At 39.4% G+C, this 24,172-nt stretch overlaps 1 protein-coding gene across 1 annotated transcript in view; it reads right to left on the bottom strand.

Moving 5' to 3' along the window:
* Lama4 (laminin, alpha 4) overlaps positions 1-24,172 on the bottom strand; it is a gene marked incomplete at its 5' end in the record, with an annotated part of 135,423 nt that overhangs the window by 34,788 nt on the left and 76,463 nt on the right. Inside the window, 10 exon segments of the mRNA XM_005409785.2 lie at positions 1,440-1,602; positions 2,030-2,175; positions 2,863-3,036; positions 5,297-5,436; positions 8,742-8,921; positions 10,513-10,629; positions 12,800-12,896; positions 13,487-13,628; positions 16,449-16,597; positions 20,681-20,797. Of these exon segments, the coding sequence (XP_005409842.2) occupies positions 1,440-1,602; positions 2,030-2,175; positions 2,863-3,036; positions 5,297-5,436; positions 8,742-8,921; positions 10,513-10,629; positions 12,800-12,896; positions 13,487-13,628; positions 16,449-16,597; positions 20,681-20,797 (1,425 nt within the window).

Raw genomic sequence — 24,172 nt, 5'->3', positions numbered from 1 at the left:
ACTGATTTTCACACCAGCTTTGTGAGGTAGGTTTTCTTGTTTTCTTTATATAAAAAGAAGAAAAGTAATTCCCAGAGAGGTTCTGAAATGTGCCCATAACCAGTATGTAACAGTCCTGGAATGGAAACTTTGGACAACTCACAATCTTCTTGGGTCTTTCCTTCCTCCATGCTTCATCAGTGTCACGTTTGCCCTGAGGTCCCTCCCTTTCTCATCCCAGACACTTCACTTCTTGCCTACTGTAGCTGAGATAACTGAGTCTTTGACTCTGCCATGTTTAAAGCTAAAGACCGAATCCAAACTGTAGTGACATCACAAGGGACAGTCACTACCACACAGGTGGGTACTATTAATTACCTTTGCACATAGCAGAATGAAAGCTTGGCTACTGCTCCAAGTGGCAGCAGACCTTGGCATCATCTATGTGGCACTGGTTTTAGGTGCATACAGAATGCAAGAGTTCTGAGGTTAAGGAGGCTTCCACCCAAATTTCAGAAGAAGGCCTGGGAGGCCGGGTAGTGTACCCCTGAGAGGGCAGTATGTGAAGCTGTGAGTATAAAGTGAAAGGTGCAGTGGAGACCTCAAAAGTGTGGAAAAGCCAGGAATGTGGATTGTCTGAGGAATGCTGCTAGGAGGGAGCAAAGTGGGCCCAAGAGAGAAGCTGTGGTAGCTATAACCACTGGAAGTGCCACAGGGGTAGACTCGTGCAAGCCCTTTGGAGCTCACAATGTGCTACAAGTTGCTTCACATGCTGCGTGTGGAATTCCAGGACATAATGTTAGCCCTGCTGGATGTTGGGCTTGCTTTGGTCCCAACGCTCTGTATCCCCGTTTGTACCTTTTGGAATGGTAATGTTTATTTTGTGCCACTGAATGTTGGAAGTGTTTAACTTTTCATTTGTATAATGGCTCATAGCTAAGAGTTTGCTATACATCTTGGAGGAGACTTGGGACTTGGACTTTTCAGCAATGCTGAAACTATTAGGACTTTGGCAACTCATGCAGATGCACTAAATGCCTTTTGCATAAAGGGATGTGCAAGAGTCTTTGGGGGGGCATGAGATTCGAGGCTTTTATACGTAAAGGAAGCAACTAGAGGGTATACTCATAAGTGAAATAAATCAGACTTGCATGTGTATACACTGTATTGTCTCCCTAGTGTAAGAACCTGAATGAGTAAATAAAATGCAAAAGTTATAATAGAAAAAAAATGAATGAAAGTAATTGATCTTCCAGGGTTAGTTATAGTTTGAAAGCATCTGATACTATGAAAATATGGGTAGTAGAGACTAGATTTATTTAGCAGACTTACAGATCCTTGTGCAGAATTTTATTTTCCACCAGGCTGAGCTCTTAGGTGATATTAGGGTTCCTCCAAATTATTACATGTTTGTGTTTATGTAGATTTGTAATAAAGCAACATATATCTAGATAGCTTACCTTGAAGTCTGAAGGCACCCCGCCAACATAAAACACTGTGTCCTTGGGGTCCAGATCCAACAAGGAGTCGTCTCCTGCAAATTCCCCCTTTTTAATAAACTTTTCCTCTGCGGTGCTACTTAGACTTGGGACTGTCAAAAATACCTTTCCGTGTTTCCCTACCCTATGGAGAAAAAAGATTTTCACTCTTGATTAAGCTTGTAAATTGTAGAAAATACTTATTGAACATCAAAATGTTAATGTTTCTTCATCACCGAATTGGTCATTTGGTTTTGTCAGATTAAATTAGTATTTATCTAATATTAACTATCAGTGAGAAGAGGAGACAAGATGTTCCATTTCGGAATTAACTTATGGGTTGGTCAGGTAAACAGATGAAATAATCACATTACAATTTAGAAGTGATGGCCATTTTTTCTAGTCTTTTCTATGAAGGTGTTTGGAAAGGAATATAGGAATAATGGAAGAAAAATGAGCAAGAATAAAGGAAGACCATATTATTTATAGCATCCAAGGAAGTGTGTGTGAGTGTATTCAATATGTTTCTCATGGGATGTGCGTATAAGCTGTAGACTGAGGCTCCATTTTACCTCTCAATCTTGACAATGCTGAAGTGCGCCGGCCAGGAACTGACAGGCTTGGAGTCAAGGGGGATCTCCACATCCTTCGTTCCCAAGTTGTAAATGTAAACCAGGTTATCATTTTTTATTGCAAGACCCATATACTCTTTTTTGGCCTGAAATATCAAGAAGTTACTTAAATAAAATTCGTATAAATAAATATTGCCTGTTTTTCATTTCTTTAAAGCGCAATCAACAATCAAAGAGTTGGAATACAAGGAGCTTCTGGCCTGAGTTACTACCCAAATTTCCTGCTCCCCTGGGCTTCGGCTCTGACTTACCAGCCTCTCTCTGGCTGTGTCAGTCTCCCCTAACCACCCCTGCTTACCCTAAGTGCGTTCTAGACAAGGGGGAGAACAACTATGGCCTTGTGGGAAGGGGACAGTGGCCAGGAGTGCGCTAGCCCTGCCAAACTAACACAGGGATACAGTGTATAAGGTGTCCAGACTTCACTGATCACCTTGCATTCAGCAGCACAGAAGCTGCTGTCATCCCAAAGTATTTTGATAGCTTCCCCCAGACTTGTTCAAGTTAGTGATGTGATGCTGATGCAGGAAGCACTCCTGGAAATAATCCACGTGGAAAATCCCTTGCCTTTAAATCACTATGTTAGTCATGGCATTAAAAATGATTTTTATCTTTTGATAAAAGAACGGGAATTTTGATTGTTTATCAGAATGGGAATTGTTTACCAGAATGGGAGTCTTGACTTTTGCCTAAGTATCTTTGTTTTAGGTCAGAGAAGAAGCAACTTTTTTTTTTTTTTAAATATGATCCCCTCCTTTAAAACCTCAAGGTCTTACGTTTTTGCTTCCAAGGTACAGGATGAACTGATCTGCTGTCCCTGCCAGTTCTGGCTGCTTTGCAGGAGGCTTCATGTACAGGCTCAGGGATGTGAATGCCTTTAAGTCGTCCAGGCTGGTTTTGGGGTGCACGTCCACGGCTGCCTGGCCATCGAACATCATGGAGACCTGGATCTGGAGTCACAGAATTGTTCCTTTGAAAGTCTTTGCACAAAATGATAAAGCTGCTTTCCTGTGCCTCCCAGTGGTCCCCCATCATCCCTGTTAGGGCCTCTGAGCTCTCTGCATCTCTACATTTTATTTATTTTCTTACTTTATTGGATAAAGGATTTAAAGCAGATTACAATAGCTTGAATTTAAATTGGCATAAAATAATGCAGAAAAAAGAATGTCAAAATAGATCTAAGGCTATGAATTCCTTTATGCACATGGGCTGAATAGATTAAGCAATCTGGAGGAACACCCGGATCAGTCATAGGATTATAAGGCCCCTAATAGTTACATAAGAATAAATTACTTAGGAGAACTGTAACTAATCCTAGAAGTTACTACAGCTAGACTTTTCTCCCTGCGGTCACCATCAAAGGAGCAAGAGGAGAGTGTGGGCAACATCCCTGACCACATCTGTACAGTTGGAAAGACCTAGACACAGCTTTGCAGTTTTGAAAACTGGCTTTCCCACTTAGCAACCATGAACAAGTCACTTAGCTTCAGTTTCCTCATCTGTAAAATGAAGACAATAAATTTTCTGTGAGAGTGAAATAAGGCGATAATTATGAAATGCTTTTAGTCCCTGGCTTTGTCATTATAATAACTGTAATGATAAGTTCCTTAAGACATTTCTTGTAATGATTTTCAGGGAAGCACCGCAACAAAGCACAGGTTCAGCACATTTCTAAGAGGCCTGATACAACATGCTGAACTGATTGGATGCATGGGGGATTTTTAGAAAATTCAGGCAGAGATGAATTTTGTATGCTCATGTTATTTGTACTAGTCTTTCTGGATAATTAGATGTATTTACATCAATTAACATTGGTTTGGCTGATGTTGATAGTTGTCTCAGGATTCTGTTCCCAAGTGCCTGGAGTACAGCTGTTCTGTGTTGTCAGTTGAGTAGAGATCAATACGTCTTAACAAACATTCAAGTGGTGGGGGGGACTGAAGTCTTTTTTTAGAAACTGTGAGTCTGAGCAGAATGCATGAAAACACCACACTTTGGAGAGGTGAGTGAGCTCCTAATGGTAAGGCCCAGGCTCTCTTTAGAAATATGACTTTAGGGAATGAAGATCTCAAAATTACACTCCATGTAAATAATATTCCAGGAAAGCATTCTTAACAACCTAGCTTTTAAAATCTATTCCTTACTGTACCTTTAAAAGAAATCTTTTTGGAAATACAGACTGTGGTATTCAAATAAAGTAATTTGTGTCATGGGACCATTTATCACATATCATTTAAGTGTTGGGTATATTTATCAAGAATAACCTCCATCGGCGGCTGGGGATTTAGCTCAGCGGCAAAGCGCCTGCCTGGCAAGCGCAACATCCTGAGTTCGGTTCCCAGTACCGGAGAAAAACCAAAAAAAAAAAAAAAGAATAACCTCCATCATTATAAAATAGCTGACTGGTTACTTTTCTTGCTGTCAGTAATTAGGGCCAATAATCTGTTCAGGCCAATCTTTAATTGAGAAAATAAAGCCATATAATTTGGCTGTTAAAAGAAGAGGCCAATGTCTAAATAAATAAAAAACAAGGTTCAGGAACAAGCCCCCCTTTGCCACACTGAAAATGTTAATTGTTATCTCAAGGTGTGTGCCCGGGAACACTGCTCTAGTTATCTTGTTACTAGGTTGCTTCTGTGAAAGTATTTCAGAACAGGGTCTTTATTGAGTTTCTTCAACTTAGCAGGTACTATAGGTGATTCCTCAGTTAAGCAGAGTGGTCAATAAAAGCGTCACACAATCTATGCTGCTAGAGAATTTCTAGAAGAGGTATGGCAGATGAGCAAGCTTATTCCATACAGCAATTGCACTAACACAAGTGTTAAAATAATGAATAATAATATTAAATTGAGTTGAATCTTTTTTATTGGGGCCTTATTTGATTTCTTTTATTATATAAACTTTGCTGACTAGGTTAATTTTGTGCTTATTAATCCTGACTCTATATTGGAATAATTTAGGAGTTTTTTTTTTTTTTAAATATGGGCATTGAGCCTTTCCTCTAGAGCCTGACACGTCACTAGAGATGATAGCCGGGAATTGGTCTATGTTTCAAAGCTCCTTGTGTCATTCTAATGAGCCACTGGGACTAAGAACTACTAAGTTGCATAAGGCAGTGTAAAAGTTCCAGGCCCTGGAAGCTGCCTGGGGAGTTGGAACTCAGCTTTATCTTTGCATTTTCATTCTCTGATGACTGCTTTCATCAGTTACCTTGCTAGCAACGCTCCTGGTCTGAGCAATGAGCTCCCGGATCCTCTGGATGCTGGCAGACACATTGCTTGCAGGCCGCTTCTGCTCAACAGTGCGAAGTTGATCCAGGAGCTGGGGGACAACTTCGGTCAGATTCCTTACTGCAGTAACAAAAATTAATCACTTGAGTACATGTCTCAATGCAAAGAATATGGCAGGAATCAAGTGAGGAGACCACAAACACATTATCACCTCTGGCAGAACTATAAGAAAATATTTTAATCTCATATAATTAATAACAAAGCCCAAAGCTTAATCCATCTCTTTGTGAATTTATAGTACATATTGATTTATAAATTGAATATGGACCACACTCACTTATAATGTACAGCTCTCTAAGGGCAGGATCAATGACAAACATGCAGATGTTCTTTTAATCACAAAGTACAGGTCTGCTTGCCTTTCTATGACTGAGGTAAAGGAATTTTGCTGGGTGAACAGAAGTGGGAAGGTTTTTTTCCGGGACACACCCACACACTTCACACTGCTGCTGCTCCTGTCCCAGGGCAGGCAGAGCTACGGAGAGGAGAGCAGGAAGCACCCAGAAGAGCGGCTGCTGTGCCAGTGTGAGGGTGGGCAGCTGTGGCCCATGGACCCACACAAGGGTGATTCTATAAGCAGATCAGACTATGACTTTTAAAAATTATTTTTTAACTCCTATGTTGCTTTCTGAAGAATAAAGCAAGCTCTGGTGTTCAGGGGAAATTGAAGGATGGCAAAAAGGGGAGCATCTGGGGCATAGCACACATTCCCCTTGATCCAGCCTAGTGCAGCTGTGCTCCACCCCCAGCCTGGAACGGATCTGCTTGTTATGTAGTTTCTTTTTACTTCTTTACAATACATGAAATACACAAAGAAAAGAGCACAAGCCATAAGTGTACATATAGCTTAATGAGAGAAACCCAAAACAGAGGAATAACTCTTCAAAATTCCATTGACTAAACAGTGGTTCTTAAAGCATGGTCCTCAGTCTAGCAGCATCAGCTTCCCTGGGAACTTTCTGGAAATGCAAATTCTCAGCCACTCCAAACCTACTGAACTTCGGGGGGAGGGGTCCAGCTATCTGTGTTTAACAAGCCCTTCAGGGGATTCTAACGCATACTGATGTCTAAGAATCACTGGACCACAGAATGACTATTTTGGGAGTACTCTCCTACCTAAAGGTGGAACTGGGGTGTTATGGTTTGTGTCTGGATGTCCCCCCAAAGCCTCATGTAGTCATGGGGCGGGCCTCTAGAGTTTACGATTGATTCATGGTCCAGTACTGGGATTATGGGTGTGAGTGCTGCACCCGCCCTGGGTTGGGTGGCTTGCATAAATTATCAAGGAGGAAAAGAGTCTTGCTCTTGCTGCTCCTCCCTTTTTGCTCTTGTTGCTTTTGCTGTTTTCTGCCACCATGAACGGTTGCCCTCTGCCATGTGCCACTCTGCCTTGGAGCCAGCCAAGTATGGACTGAAACCTCCACAAACTATAAGCTAAATAAACCTTTCCTTCCTTAATTCTTAATTTTGCCTCAGCAATGAAAGAAAAGTAACCAAAAAGCAGGGTCACTGAATATTATTAGCACCTAGGCAAGATCAAGCCTCTTACTAAAGCCAAATTAAACTGAGATTGAGGAGACCTGTCAATGTGAGTCAGGAAATATCTCTTCTTAGGAAAGAAGCTAAATACTTGCTGCTTGGATCACTGACCACAGTGGCCTTTTAAAGATAGTAAAGTACATTTAAAGCATTACATTACATATTGATTATGGAAATGTACCTAAGACAGGGTCTCCCCTCACCCTCATTTCTCTCAGTAAAAGGAATCCATATTATATGAGAGCTGTTATAAAGTCTCTTACATTATGAAATGCTCTTTCAATTATTTTGTTTTAAATTACAAAATGCTATTTGAGGAAAACACAGTAGCTAGAAGTAATTTTAATTAGTGGTAGTTCTGAATGCTTACTGGAGTCACTTGATAAGACTGATGAGAAAAGGAGAAAAAGAAATTTAACACAGATTGCATAAGTATTCCCGAGGCAATACTTCAATAACTGTAAATGCTAAATATCCTGAAGATAAACATTTTAAAAATAAAAATTTCAAAGCAATTAAGTGAGTGGTTACATGGCACAACCCACGAAGATATACTGGAAGACGAACAAAGGAGTTATTTTCCTGTTATGGTACTGAGCGTTTGTAAATTGTGACAGAATTTCTACTGACAAATCATATTTGGATCATAATGCTGTTTTTAATTCAGACATAAGTGAGGGAATATAGTCTAAACCTATTTTGGAGGATGACTAACTGTTTCAGTCATGGTTTGTGAGGATACTGATAGACACTGCAGAGTTGAGGAGGAGATAACACCAATGTGAGAATGGAAATAAAGGACTTTTTCAAGTTTTCTATGACTGAATCTCTATGAGTAACTAAATTAGGAAAATATTGAACTTTTTCATTTTTATCACTGCAGAATTGTATATTCAAATTGGCCAACACATTGCTCTTATTGGAAAGCCATTATATTTGGCCCTATTCAGTATTTGCTGGCAATAATCAGCTTTCCTCAGGTAAGAATAAAGCAAAGCTGTTTAGCAAAAGCAAGGGCATTTAGTAATCTTTTCCCTAAAGACAAAACAGTGGACTGCTAAGGTCATTTACTCTAACATTTGTTCAATCTTTCCCAATGGGTCAATCTTGCACTAACAAAAACAATTGCTGCTATTATTTCACATAGAAAAAAACTGTGGTTCTTTACTAATCTACTATTTCTATCTACTATTTATTTATGGGAATCATGTACATTTCATATGTGTATGTATATACAGGCTTATAGGTAGATAGAGGAACTGAGTAAAATTTTTCTATATTAACTTCTGTAATATTACAATGTAAAACCCAAATGGAGTAAACTGCTTATTGTTGAAAGTGTAGAGTTTAATGGTTACTTTCTCACTGGATCTGCATTATGAAGTTTCTGTTACGGTTTAGATCTAGAAGATCCTCTTCAAAATCCCATGTGTTCAGAAGTAGGGCTTTCTGAGAATGACTGGATAAAGGGAGTGGTATACTCAGCAGTGGATCTATCCATTCATCAGTTCATAGCTAAGTGTGCTGTTAGGCAATGGAGCCTGGTGGGAAGCAGTGTGTTACTGGAGTTGAGCATTTAGAATGTACATCTTGATGCCTGATTCTTCCCTTTTCTCTCTGCTTCCTGGCTGCTATGAGGTGGGCAGCTTTCCTCTGTCATGCTCTTATTCCATGCTGTTTCTGTCTTGGAGCCAGCTGACCATGGACTGAATTCTCTGCAACTGTGAGCCAAACTAACTTTCCTCCTTTAAGTCATAGGTGTCAGGTAGCATTTTGTCCCAGTGGTGGAAAAGTGGGAAAGCGATTATTTAAACAGTAAGTGATACCTGCATCTCTAGCAGAATCCACTGCAGTATTATAAGCAGAAGAGTCAAAGTTTTGAAGATTCTGTGACCAGTTAGTGAGATTGTTCGCCATTGGGGCAGTGACCTGTTGGACTTCTACTGTGGTCTGGTTAGCTTGCTCGACGACCAGCTTGGACTGACCCAGGCGCTGCCGAACATCACCTTCACACAGAGCACAAGGACATTCACTTTGCAGGACATTTACTGGACAATATTAGCATCCATTTCATTGCTGGGATGAAGCAGACCTCAAATTCTGGGATGCTAAGGAAAACTAAGATCTTTAAATATATGTTAATTATGGTATTTTTAAAAATAGTATTAATAAGTTTGAAAGACTGTAGCCACATTTAAACAAAGTAGTGCACTTAAAATATTTTCAAATTAAGTGATAGATTTTAAAAAGTCTGATAGTATTTCCTCTGGCTAGAAATCTGGTAAGAAAGCCACAGAAAATGGATATGAGATTTTTAACTTATGCTTGTTTCTGAAATTCATCATAAAAACTTTCTATTGTGAAAAAATATTTATATGGGATACTTGCTATAAAAATGATGCTATATTTAGTACAGAAGTAAATTAATAAAGAAATTACTTTTATATAAGAAAAATAAGTTTAAGAAGAAAATAAGTTTTAATAGTAAAATCCCATTTTTATTTAAAATTATTACGTATTTAAAATAAAACAATATAAGCTTACAATAAATTTTGCCCAGGTGGTAAGATTGTAGGTGAGGTTTTCTCTCTCTTTTTCCTTACCCACATTTTATTTTTCTGTGAGGGTTATGTGTTACTTCTCTGCTTAAAATAAGTAGAAATTATTTCAGTGCTGTAACTTGAAAATTTTAAAGCAAGGAAACATTTAATTCAATCTTGATTCTGAGAAAAGTTGGTTTGAATCCTTACTCTGCTTCTGACTAACAAGACCTGCTGACAAGATCCCTAACCCTGACAGCCTTCAGGGCTCCTCTCAGTGGAGAGTGACGTTCACTCCCCTGAGACGAAGTATGTAGAACATTCAGCACATTTCCAAGGACCCAGTAAACATCAATCAACAGTAGCTCTGCTGACACGGATGACCAGGCTCTCAGAGCACCACCCCTCTCCTGGCCAGATGTTTTGTGTACTACAGTACTGTACTTAGATTCGCTCTTTTTAAGTAAAACACTCACATCCAGCAGTAGTGTCTCAACTTTATGCCAAGGAAAGCATCTGCTTCCAATCACATCTTCCTAAGACATCACTGTAGTCCCAGATTAGGCAAGATGAGTACTCTTGTCTGTTTAGCTCGTTAGTTTCCCTGCTTACATGATAAGAATAACTTGACATATAACAGAAGGAAGCTGTTTAAAGTTGGGGCCAGAGCAATCCAGTAACCAAATTAGGGCATATTGTTAACAAGGGCATCCACAAGAAAGCAGCTTAGCAAGTAGTATAAATAGCATGAGCCCATAAAAATACCCATTCTCGCCAAGCAAGTGTGCCCCAAGGAAAAGAATGGAAGAAAATGCTCTCAAATTTAAAGCTCATTTCTAAGCGGTATGATCACAGCTTTTATATTTATTTCTTCTTTCTACTTTTTTAGATCTGCTATTTGGGATAATGAAAACTGTCTTTTTTTTGTCATCAGAAAAAATATTCATTTATAAAATAGATTGCTATTTAAAGAGTCACTGAATCCTTCCTCAGAGGTTTTACTTACATACCAGTGAATAAACAGCTGAGATTTCTAAGTTCTCTGTGTGAACCTTACCTCTCTCTGCTGCTTGTAGTCGTTTAACAGCGTCATCTAATCTGTGTTTCAGGGCGCTCTTCCTTGTAAGGGCCCCACTCACGCGCTTGCTGGTGTCAGCCACTGCCTCCTCACTGCCTGAGGAGAAGCAACAGAAAAAAGGACCCGTGGCTTCAGAGTGTCTAGAAATAGTCTCCACTTCAACAAGGAAAATTCTGATGTGTACCGTGGGATCATCTGTGGTCTCCTGAGTACTGTGAACATAGATCGTCAATTCTGGAAAGTGGCACGTAGAACAGGAGCTACAGATTTGCAGAAAACTTGGAACTCTGGCTGAGAGTTACTTAGGATAGATCACTTCCTTGAGACATATAGCAATGCCTGACTAATAACACAGTGCCACAACCAATATAGAGCTGATATAAAAGACATTTACCTATTTATACCAGCAATGATTGGTTATGTAACACTAATTTTTCAGTAAAATTTTAATTGACATATCAAATATATTCACCTAGAAAACAGCACACTATGAGTACACATCTTGATGAATTTTTTACAAAGGGAACACAAAATACAACTGGCAGGCGGGTCACCAAAACAGCTCCCTGGGACCTCTATGATTGGTCAAAGATGATCACTCTTCTGAATCCATCTCTGTAAACTCTTGTTTGGAACTTAGGATCATGAAAGTGACCAGATCGGCAAGATGTTCAAAGATGCTCGTGCACAGAGATTTATTATACATAAAATATGAGACTTTGGGGAGATGCCATTCCCAGAATAGAAAAGTTGCTTTCATGAAGTTCAATAACTCAATAAAGATAGGACTGAGCAAATACATTATAAATCATTGAGGAACATAAAATATTTGAATCACTGCATCATAATGATTCGTATATTCTAGTCTTCATGACACAAGAAACAAAGATAATATGTAGATATGGCAACAATTAAAAAACACTTTGCTGCTGAGAATTTCATTCTTTACTACTACTAATATTTTATTTATTTTTCAAAAAGTATCCTTGGGATTAGATTTATATTTTAAATCAATTAGACTTATAAATTACAGTAGAGAAACTTCTTGGCATTTTTATTACCTATGTTTTCCTAGCAAGCATAAAATAATAGTTGCTTTGTAGAAATTAAGTATTCTACAAGTGATAATCAAAGTGTTTTTATTTTCTTATCAAGTGACTCTTTGCAAGAGAAATTTATGGTTAGACTTCAGATCATAGGCCAGGGATATAGCTCAGTGGCACAGTGACTGTTAAACTTCAGATCAATTGCTTTGATAAAATTGCATGAGGTCTTCAGTTTCAAAATTGGGTTCTGTTTTCTGGTGGTAGTTTCAAGTCAGAGAATGAATTTCTGACCAGAATAACATGCTTAAAAATCCTTAGTAATGAGTTTACTAGTCAAAAAGTGATTTTACATGGTTTTCCTTTCCTATCCCCTCGTGACTGTGCTTGCATTAATTGACAGGTGCAGACCCAGGCCTTTGGAAATGCTTCCTCCCACGTGGTTGTTGGGCTTGTCCTGAGAACAGTCAGCTGTGAAACATGAACCACTGGAGAATGCACCTCAGCTGATGGTTCTTTGGTACCCTGTCATCCCAGCTGACTGTCACAGCGATGGCCCACCCTATATAGTAACAATTTTAAAGGGACTTTTGAATCATTTGAGAAAGATTAATTATGAGTGACATTGTTTTAGTGTTAAGTATATTTCATGGCCTTCACCCTTGAAAGTTGATATTTTTGTAGATTTCTATGAAATATTATTCTGTTTGTGATACATTTCTAGAGTATTCGATTATCATGAATACTCGCCATATGTTGAGTATTTATGCTCCCATATAGTTTTACTAAATGGAAGCTATTTTTATTTTTTTGGATTTTTTTCCCGGTACCAGGAATTGAACTTACGACCTTGCGCTTGCCAGGCAGGCACTGTGCCACGGAGCTAAATCCCCAGCCTCATGGAAGCTATTTTTATTTTTTTTTTAATTTTTTTTTGGTTTTTCTCCGGTACCGGGAACCGAACTCACGACCTTGCGCTTGCCAGGCAGGCGCTTTTGCCGCTGAGCTAAGTCCCCAGCCCCTGGAAGCTATTTTTAAAATCTGAATTTATATTAAAATATCAAATCTTTGGTTTTTTTGCAACTTCATTCTAAATAGAAACTATTGATGTAGTAGTCAATGGTAATATTATTTACTCTTTAAGCCTTTTAGAAGTCTCAGACTACATGTTTGAGGGAAGTGGGTATAAATCAGAAGGAAGATAGGAAAGTAAAGTTATTTACTAGAATCTGCCCTCGCTTCCAGTTCTCTGGCTTGATTGAGAAGGTGGTCGCTTTCATCTTTGTGGTAAATGATTTGAGTATCAATCCCACTCACAGCCTACAAAGGAATTTGGTAGAAAGAATAAAATGACAAGAGAAGACATTCGGTTTTCATGGTTTAAGGATTTAAATGACATAGTTTATCTGTTAAGTACCAAGAAAAATTCATACAGTTTCATTTTCATACTTTAAAGTCAAGTCAAATATGAACACAATAAAGCAAAGTCTTTGATGTTTTCAGGATAAATGTTTCTCAGGAAAAATTCAGCAAAGTTATAACAGTGCCCTGGCCAAGCCTTCAACAAAGTATTTGTCACATAGAAACCACACAATAACAACTTCATGTGAAAAAATTGGAATGCACTCACCTTCTGTATCAGTAGACGTTAGTTTTAAATATATTTTCTTAGGGATTTGGAATAAAAAATGTTGTCAAAAGAATTAGCATTTGCGGACTACAGTACAGCACATTTTTAAAAACTTGCAAACTAACACCTCCATGGCATAAAGTGGTGTTTTCTTAGTCCCTTAGCACTTTATGTCATTTTTATTTTACTTTGGAAGCACAAGAAATGAATTAAAAATTTTTAAAAAACGAAAACAGAAAGAGACGATGTACAAAAAACCTTAAAATACTGGAATACTCACATCGTAAATTCGATCAGTTATATTCAAAGCCAATTCTGCTGTTTCGTTGGCTTCTCCGACATAATTGACAATGTTTTCGTAGACATTTGATGCATCCAAAGCCTTCTGCACTAACCCATTCATATCTGAATTGTGCAAATTCCTGTTAATTAACAAATTTATTGTTATTTTTCCTTCCTTCCATGGGAAATGGAGCCATTTTCGGGTTTGATTTTAACACTTCTGGGATCACAGATGCCTCTTGGTGGTTATTCAGTCACCTGGCTTGCAAGGCTGTGCAGAGTCAGCCTTGCAAGGGGTACATTTCTCTGCCCGTGCTGCCTCCAACACTTCACCCCATTTTGGCTCCATGCCACCAAAAATAGGAATAATGATTTGAAAACAACCCTCAGCACCTCTTCCAGTGACAGTTTATTTACATGGTGGATAGCACCACATTAAAAAAACAGAAACTAAATTGGCATCATTACTCCCTTTCTGTAAAGGAAGCTGGGGCTCTGAGAGAGTGTAGAGCCTGCCAGGGGACACCCTGGTTTGTTAAGCTTTGTCTCCCTCCCGAGGCCCTGCTGCAGCCCCCAAGCACTCAGCTCCAGCTCAGCCAATGCTCATCCCTGCCCTGCACACCACTTCTCTGCCCTTGCGCCTCTCTGGCCTGTGTAAGGTTCATCAAACTGTTACTTAGTACTCATCACGCACCCGTGTGCTCCCGAATAGGACCTAATAACAGATTATCCCCCAAATCAGGGTGAGGCAGGACAGAAGAAAATATGTGAATACTTGGCATGCTGCAGCTCGCATCCAATAAACTTCAGGGTGTATAAGTATAGCTAAACTATTTCCTAAATAGGAATTGTAAACTGTACGTGAGTCCACACAATTTATTCTGATGAAAACTGTGCCTTTCTCTGTGATATAAACTCTATCCCCACTTTCACACCCCATCCTTTGTCCTTTGTCTTGATGTATTCAGTCTTAAATCCAACAGTTCCTTATTTTTCTGTCCCAAATACTGAAAATTCCTATCATGTTATTCCTCAGTAACTTCCAGGAGGTTCTCTGAGACTCAGTCAGTATGTAACATCACAGAACCCACAAGGCCACCTGTCTGCAAGCAAGCTGACCTACGGCGGTGAGTCAGTCATTCCCCAGCCTCCTCCATTGTGGTCCAGGCCCTGCCAGAGCTCTCTCAGGCTCTGCGTCACCTCCTCCTACAAAATGTTTTCATTTTAACTTTTTAAATGAAAAGAGAAATGAAGGTAATGATGATAATTTTGTTAGTCTTTATAGCAATGTAGCACAAAATAGCTTGAGTTTATTTTATTGAGAGAGGCACCCATCAAGGCAACATCAGACTCCTATGCGTCGTAACACGGCCCTGCTCTGTAAAAGTAATTCTGTGGAAAGGGAGAAGCTGACAACATCTCCTTCCTCACACTCCCTTCTTAGAAATGGCTCAGAGAGTAAAACTCAAGGAAGGTGGACAAGAAAAGCTTCAAAAGAAAAGGGATAAAAGGAAAAAAAATGTTATAAATATTTACTAATACTTTAAGATTTTGCTGGCTAGAGTGGTAGAAATTCCAAAGAGATTGAAAAAAAAAATGTTACTACTTTGTTTTTGTCATTAGGCACAAAATTAGAACTATATCAATGTTTAAAAGATGCTTTTGAAATAAAAATTTCTTGATGACTTATATCTGTCTTTGAGCTTAACATGCAACTCCTTGTGCATACCAGACAGATATTGAGGTGGATTCTCATTTTGAAGGGGAGGTGTCTACAAATTTCAGTATTTCCATGACTGTGTTCAATAGGAAACATTCTAAACAGGAAAGTAACTTCATGGAGACGGATATTTCTGATCACGTTTCATGTGAAGCATGTGGTCACCTCCTTGGGATCCTACTAGGACACTCTTGCAGAGGGGCATTTAGAGAAGGTACATTTTGGAATCCCCGTAGGTGGGACATGATCACTAAAATGACAAGAGAATATAAAGACAGTTATGGAATGGGTTGCAAAAGTGTTTCTCTACTAATACAGTCTATTACCCAAGACAACGTTTTCTACGAGTCATTTTATTAGCTTCCTCTAAAGCAGTTTTCCCAGGGGCACGACACTGGGCTGACTGTAATGTTACCTCACACACCAAGATTTGACATTCTTTCTCTTTCTTGACCTTTTGGAGATTTGGAAGGGTGCTTGACAATTTTGGCAAATAGGAATAAAAAGCTGCTGTATGCTTTAAACAGAAGTTAATATTGGTCTTTATTTTATTCATGATCTTTACTAGACTTGTTTCTAACTGCCAGATCTGTAGTCTTTTTCTACAATGATCTCATTATTTACCTATTACTTCAGGGTCACAAATTCAATTCCAATCTTTTAGTACATTTCAATTAATATTAATTGAGTGCCCAAGGGATGTGTGACTCTTTCTACATGCTGTGAGGAAAATTGTCAATTGATTTTCTCTTAACAGGTGTTGAAATCAAATTGTCCCTGCTGGGAAGTACAGAAAGAATCGAATATTTACCAGAAGTCAGTTGTGTTGCCCACCCCTAACCGGCTCTACTTAAGATACGCTAGTGTGGAGAGCAAATGCTGTCTATGAAATAAATAGGTAATGATTGTAGAATTAGACCTTGCAAAAGGATCTGATTTACTGCTTTGAACCAACATAGCTCAGGCCATCTTATTAATAACTGTGGAACAAGGCTTACCTCCATCCTCACCCAGAATGTAGGCCTCTAATTTAACATTTAAAAAGAAGATCTCCCCAATACAACTGCAATAAATGATTGACTCTAAGACGGAGAAACTAACAAATAAATCAACAAAAATGTAAACCTAAACCTAACCAACCTGCAACCACTGTGTCCTAGTAACTCTGGCCAGTACAGTTGAATAGAGATATCATATTCAGGCCACATAGATATTTGCATTCCTGACACTAGCATACTACCTGCTCAGCTCATCAGCTTCTTGTTGAAGATTGTGTGCATGGTCAACAGCTTCTTGAACTAAATCGTGATTGAGGTTACTTAGGTTGGACAGTTTTCCTTGTAGTTCATTTTTAGCTCCATCTATTTCTGCATAAATTCCTGATGCATTCTAAAGAAGAAAAAATTAAATGTTAAGCAAATTGAATTTGGAGGAACTTAAAAACATTTCCCAATAGAACACCAAAAAAAGTCTTTAGTCTTCCTTATGCAGTCAATTTCAGGCCTCAAATACTGTAAGTTGGTATTTATCTAGTTCACCTGCAATTTCAAATCCTTCTTTTCTACGGATTGCTTCTGTATTATTCAGATATTCTCTGACTTCCCCTATTCAAAAAGAAAACCAACCCCAACAAAACCCTTCATTGTCTGCACAACTCTTTGTTCCTGTACCACTTTTCTATTCCTTTGACAGCAAAGTCTCTCTCAAAAAAGTTGTTTATGTGTGTCATTTCAGTGTTTTCACTTTTTATTCAGCCCTTTGACCTGTTCCAGCTTGGTTCTACCTCATTACCCATCAAAGAAGAACACTTAATGATGCCCAAGTTACTAAATCCAATGGGCATCACTCAACCTCGTCCTGGTTCTCAGCTACATTGCATTTGGCTGACTCCTTTCCTGAAAGTCACCTGTGACACAATCTCCCTCAGTTCTCTGCCCAATCATAGGCCTGAAGATGCTGGCTGAAGACCACACAGCTGTGCAGCTGGATGGTCCTACAAACCCTTGACTTCCAGCCTTGACTGAGCTCTCACTACTGAAAAGACACTTTCTCTCTGCTCACCCAAATAATGATTATAAACACCATCACTATACCCAAGGCAATCATATTTTCTTACCACATCCCCTATCTGATTCTAAACAGATCACTTTATTTTCTTTTTCATTTAAGTCACAAACTAACTGATAGAGGGGAACATTTCTTCCACACTCTTGATGTTTCCTTCCTATGAAGGGAACTCAATTTGTGCAAGTCCACATCTCTCCATCCTTTTCCTCACTTTGCCCTTATGAGGGGAGTGACTTACTTGGCCAATTGTGGAAGAATAACTCATTGTACAGGGTCTGCTAAACTCCACCCTCTTCTTTTTGGAAGCAAGCTGTCAAAAGAAAGTCTGTTTCTTGTGTTCCTTCAGATGCAAGTGTCATATTATTGCCTGCCTGGATGGATGGAGCTGCCTACTTACTCAGCTATGAGCAATCCCTCTTAGCTGAGACCTAAAGCCATGTCTGTGACTTAGCTGCATCAGAAATAAGGCAACATCTTTGGTTTCTGTATTTACTATTTGATTTGTTTTCCAAACTTATTTAGAAGTTGGGTGATGAAAAGGGTGCTATTTATCGGTAGCCCTCTCAGAGACTTCAACACCAACAAACAGAAATGTTCTCAACACTTTGCCACCATCCCTCAGCAATTCCCAGATCCTATAAATGGATTTATAGCTATGTCCATCATACCTTTCCTTCCTGTTTTATTTGTCTTCTGTATAAGGCATGATGTTCTATTTTCTCAATGAAGCAGGTTTCTATTTCTCTTGCTCCCTAACTACTGGCTTTTCTTAGATACAAACATGCCCAAGTCTGTGTCATGGAAAAACAAAGAAACAAACATGCAAAATGTATTTCTTGACTCTAGATTGCCCTGTAGATGCTTCTGTGGTTTTGATGCAGTGCATTCTGCAGAAGTGGCTCTTACTGAGGGCCTCAATGCCTGACTCAAAAGCCAGCTCCATTTGACACTGTTGCATTTTTTTTAACCTGGTCTCTACCTCTGTTTGGTGAGATTTGGTTCAGAATTTTCCTTTTGTGGCTTCTGTGGCTATCCCTGGATTCTTTTTTCTCCTGACCAGAAAAGAGACCTTAAAAGTTGATGTCCTTGGGCCTGGACTCCCAGCCTTTTCCTTGCCTTTCAGTGATCTGATTCTCCGCCTGAGCCAGTTTATCAGTTTTGAAATCCACTCCTCACTTCTTTCAGGGAATGATGATATAATAAGCACATTTGATCATGTTACTTCTCTCCTTAGAATAAGCCCACTGATTTGAAGGACTAAACAGGCTTCAGGGCTTCATCAGCTGACCCCTCCCCCACACTGATTTCATCATTTCTGACCACTTCCACTCCACTACGTCCCGTGGGCCAGTCTCGTCTGACTGTTGTTTTAATGCTGCATAATTTATTTCTGGCAAGTGCACCTTTGTACATAAAATTGTCCTGTCTAGAATACCTCTGTTTCTTTTCTGTGGATTCTACAGAAATATTCCACTTAGCCTAAGTTCAGCTCAAATATTCCTTCCTTCATGTATTTCTTCCAGGGAATCTCAAGCCCCCTATAAGGTTTCCACACTTTCCTATTATCCATGTATCATGTTGCCATAATCATTTCACATGATTATTTTGCTCACTAGATTAAATGATGCAAGCAGGAACTGAGTTTAATTTATTTTTGTATTTCTAGAACATAGCACAATTCTTAGTACATAGGATTTATTTTATAGAGATGATAGTAAGCCTCTTAGTTATTTGGTTCATCATCTGGGGAGCAATATCTTGACAAATTGTTTTATTACATAAGCAAAAACAATACCATGGACATTTCACCTTTACTCATTTATTCATTTAACACGTATCTACTGCATACCAGGCTCTCTTTTAAGAGACAGTGTGCATAAGAACACAATATCTGCTTTCAAGAAACCTAGCAAGAAGATATACATAATCAGCAAGTCATCAAATAGTGGGACATTCTAATTCCCCAAAGTGAAAGACATTTCAAATAAAGCACAGCAGGGAGAATGGGAAGGAGAGTGATTAAGGGTAAGGGGCCCACTTGGATCAAATGGTCACAAGGACACTGCCATTGGAAGATCTGGGGACAGCAGGTACAAAAGCCCTGAAGTAGGAATAAGAATGCTGTGTTTGAAAACTAAGAGGAGCTTAGGGTGCTGGCCTGTAGTGAGTTTGAAACATGGTCAGGCACGAGGTCAGAGGGCTGAACGGGAGCCCCGTCACTTAGGTCCTCGCCAACCATGGTAAAATGAGCACAATTCTTCCTTTAAGTGTCACTGGAGGTACCAATAGGAGAAATAGTGTAATCTTATCATTTTTTAAAATAAGGTTTCTGCTACTTCATAGAGAATAAGTCTTGAAGGGCTAGACCAGAGGTAAATGGTTCCGTTATGAGGTGGGGAAGCCTTAGTGCAGCCAGAGTATTGCTGGCAATGGCATTCCAGGGGGAGATAGGAGGCAGTGCTCAGGCAGGGAAGGGATTGAGACAGATTTTGGAGAGTCACAATTCTTGATGGCATGATCTGGGTGTTGCCCTACGAGGGAGAACAGAGGTGGACTGGAGGAAAGCTTGCTGGAGAGAAGTGCAAGCAGCTGGAGGTCAGAGAGGTGGTTGGCTCATTGCTGGGGATTTTTATGTCACGAAGCCCAGTGCCTGGAGTTGGGATGGAGCAGACAGGGAGCTTGGTGATGAAACAGTCAAAGACCGAGATGGTGATCGGAAGATTTTAATCTCGTACTTTTACAAAGATAATCTCAGAGTGATTTCATGATAATTTTGTTCACTGCACATTATTGGAAAATTTCTGCCTTTGAAACTGTGACTTTTATTCATTATAAATGCCAGCTTTATTAAACATACAACTTTTGAGTAGAGTGAAAGGATAGGTCTGTGATGGTATCTGTGCTGTTGAAAATTTTGCAGCTGCTGGCCACTTATGACTTCTGAGGCCTTGAAATGTGGCTAATTCAACAGAGTCAAATTTCTAATGTTCCTTAACTGTAGCAATTTGAAGTTTAATTTAAGTAGCCAAATGTGGCTAGAAGCTACTATATAGTACAAGAAACTGGATTCTGTCATTATTATTTATTATTATTATTATTATTATTGTTATTATCTGCTACTGGAGACTGGGCCCAGGGTCTTTACACTGAACTATTTCCCCAGCCCTTTTTTTATTTTTAATTTTGAGGGAGGGTCTCACTAAGTTGTCCAGGCTGGGCTTAAACTTATGATCCTCTTGCCTCAGCCTTCCAAAGTGCTGGGATTATAGCTGTGCACCACTACCCCCAGCTAATTTTTATGACTGCTAACATGATAGATTTGAATTGGATTATTCTTTTGTGACATTGAGCCACTGTTCTACCCTGTCATAAATACAATCTCAAACCAGTCAGATACACCTTTACCTTTATTATATCATCAAGTTCCACAAGAATCAGACGAGGCACTGTCAGAGAGTTGGCAGAGGTGCTCAGAGATGTGTTCACAGCTTCCACTTGCTCTCTTACTCTCTCATGTTGTTTCTGCAGGAACAAAGAGAAAGGGATAGGGGAAGAGAATGTGTGTTTGACAAAATATCAGGGAGAGTGGTGAATGTCAACCTACTGTCTGAACTCAGGCATTCCTGATTCATACGGCAGTGCTATCACTTTCTGGTGTGCCTCTTTGGCAAACACTACCTACCTGGTACTCAGTTCTCTCATTTATAATATGGAGATAACAACAGTCGCATGTTGGGGGATTTGAAGCTATTAGTTATGATGACCAATTGGAGCATCATTATCTTAAAGAGTTAGCACTTTAGAGAGGGCATCCGACTCTTTTCTCTGTAATGTAAGGTGGGACTCCAGACACACAATTGAGGGTAGGCTGTGTATTTGCAGTAATTGGAAGATTAGTTCATTTAAAAAACATTCGTCACATGCTAAGTTTGGACCAGGCATAAATAGTGCATTTGGACAGGAACAAGTCTACAGAAGAGCATCCCAATGTTTTAAAAATTAAAAATGGCTCCAAGTCTCAAAGCATAGACTTGTGATCTTGCTTTGTACTACTCAGCGTTCCTAGGTTAGATGCTCAGAGTTCCTGAGGGGGGAAATTGCTAACACATTTTTTGATGAATGTTCTAATTTCTACCCTTATTTTTGGTTCTAGAGGCAGGGATGTTATGATTCTGAGGAAATATGAAGCTTTAAATGAGTTCAGAGCCTGAAAGCAAAATGAAGTGAATCTTAGGATGGAAAAGTAAATGATGTTTTTACAGCTTGAGTAAAAAGTGAGTTGATGTTACTGTAGACACAGAGTTGAGATACAGGTTTTGGTATAATTTAGGATACCATAAAAATAATTACAGAAGACTTGACATAGAAGGAAATGTGTTTAAACCTTCTAAGTTCATCTTAATGTCCATTTTTAGTATTTCCTGACTTAGTGGTAAGAAATAGCAGAACCCAATCTTCTCCAAATACATTGCTACAGGGAGAAATGAGAGTTGAGAGGCAGAAAAGAATTGCATTCAAACATCTTCTTGACACAAGACCATTAAAAAAATCAATGTTCCCTCAAGATGCCTAATTACAGTGTGATCATCTGAGGCAAATTATTCTGATCTCCACAAGAAAAGGTCATTGTACAGCTGTACACCAAAGCAAGGGTGCAGTTTGTGGATGTACAGGAAGGAAGATGAAAAGGATTGGTATTATTTGCCTCTCACCAGGGCTGTTTTACTTTTAGAAGGTCTGAGCTATGACGATTTCAGTAACTTGTATCTGAAGCCACACAGGAGAACACCGCTAACACCCTGAAGTCGAAGTCAAACCTCAAAGCTGTGTGCTAAAGGCATTGCGTGACCAGCGTATTTGTAGTCATGGGGAAATAGTGCACTTTGGGCTAAAGGATTTGTTCCACTGACCACATACTGTATTAGAGGAAGGGGAGTAAAGTCAACTTTGAAACACAAAAGATGTTTTCACAGAAAAGCGGTCTACTTGAACAAAAAAAAGTTTCAAAAACTAATAATTATGAAAACAACGTAATTTGCATCGTTTCAGCATCCACGTCACATCAGAAAAGAAAAAAAATCTCCCCGATGCTAAAGAGACAGAAGCTGTGTGGAAAGGCAGAGCGTTGGTGTGTGAGGACACCTAAACAGTACCTTTCAGAGAGTGTTTACCTGCTTACAAATGCGGCACTTTATATTCATTTTATAAAGATTTTTTCATGCTCTTACCCTTTCACTTTAGGAGTAGGATGATGAGTAATGTAATGGTTATTTGTGCACCTACTGTTGGTCCCATCAGATGTTTAATTCCTGGGTTACTTTCAGTTTTGTACAAAGACTAAAATTTTGGTGCTATTCTTTTGTGACACATGCTATAGGATTAATAATAATAAGTGAAATTAAACCTCTTAAGATTGTTTCCTGAAACTCAAAATCAGATTCCAATAAGTCAGATCTATTCAGATTAATTTATTTGAGGAAAGACCACTGTGTAAATGCAGGGTTGAGCTTTAAAATTTTATTCAAACAAATTAGTTCCACACTACTTAAGTATGGAAAAGTAAGCAAAAGAAGGTGAATAGCTATCTTTAGTTATTTGAAAGTCCAACTTAATTATGAAAAGAGTGTTCATACTTCAGAATAACCCTTCTACTCAAATCACTTCAGCCTTACATGAGAATGCTGTTACCTTGTCCACCCATCTTTTTATCAACAAAGGTACCAAGTGCAAGGCATCCTGTTAGGAGCTAGGAAGATCTAATCTATGCAAAGCTGGAGCACTGTACCTTTGTGTGCTTGCAGTCGAGTAGGGGTAGACTTAGATGCACAGCACACTGTAATGCATTTAGCAATTAACAGTGCCTCCTAAACTGGAACACAGGAGAACATGTGCTGCGTGTGATGAAGTCTGGTGACTGTTCCAAAGGCACAACTGATGGCTATGCCAGCACAGAGGAGGGAGCGACTTCCTCCTGTGCTCAGGCTCTAACCTGGGGCTGAGATGGACTATCTGCCAACCTCCATGTGAACAAATGAACATACTTTTCATGGAAAGGATGTGTGTGTGTGTGTGTGTGTGTGTGTGTGTGTGTGTGTGTGTGTGTGTGTGCATTCCCTAGTTTTCACTGGCTTCTCAAAGGGACATAAGAAGATAATAATGTGAGAACTGTTGGATTCTAGAGTAGGTGAGGTGCTCTACAGAGGGAGCATTGAAGCTGGCTTAAAGGCTACACAGAATTAGCTGCAGATGAGGGAGTTGAACACAGTATACACCATGAATAAGGGGAACAGGAAGAGCCCACACAGGCTCCAGTGGCTGGGGGAGATTTTGTAAGGGAGTCAAGAAACAGTGATGGATGGCTGGAAATTCACCTCTTAAGTCAGAAGCTGTGGAACCCTTTCAAAGGAGGTTGTTTTTTTTTTTATCACATCATTTCTTTACAACTACAGAGGTTGCTTTAGAATCTGATGCTGCAGTGCTATGAAGAGGATGGAGCTTGGAGCCTTGGCAGGAAGCAGACAGAAAGATCCCCCATGGAGATGTAGAGGGCTGGGGTAATCACTGCTCACAGAATAACTGGGCAGGAAGGTTGGACTTAGGACCTGGTGACTCAGAAGGGAGAAAAGATGCTTCAAGAGGAGTGGAAAAGTTAGAAATGTAAAAAGAGTTCATTTGTAGCAGGTGACAGTAGAGCATAGCCAATGGCTGCTCTTGCAGACAGACACCAATGTGCAAGTTGTGCTATGGGCTGAATTACACATAAGGATGTCAACCTAGGCATTCCTTCCACTGACTGCAGCGGTGAGGTGGGTAAAGTCAGTGAGGGAGGAGATGAGGACAAAAGGGGTAGAACTTTGCCTAAGGCCACATGCAGTGCATTTAAGACAAAGGAACGCT

The sequence above is a fragment of the Chinchilla lanigera genome, unplaced genomic scaffold (genome assembly GCF_000276665.1).
Source record: "Chinchilla lanigera isolate Chin_1 unplaced genomic scaffold, ChiLan1.0 scaffold00125, whole genome shotgun sequence".
In the NCBI taxonomy this organism is placed as follows: domain Eukaryota; kingdom Metazoa; phylum Chordata; class Mammalia; order Rodentia; family Chinchillidae; genus Chinchilla; species Chinchilla lanigera.
The sequence above is the reverse complement of the archived record's forward strand: the minus strand, read 5'-3'. Positions and strand labels throughout refer to the sequence as shown.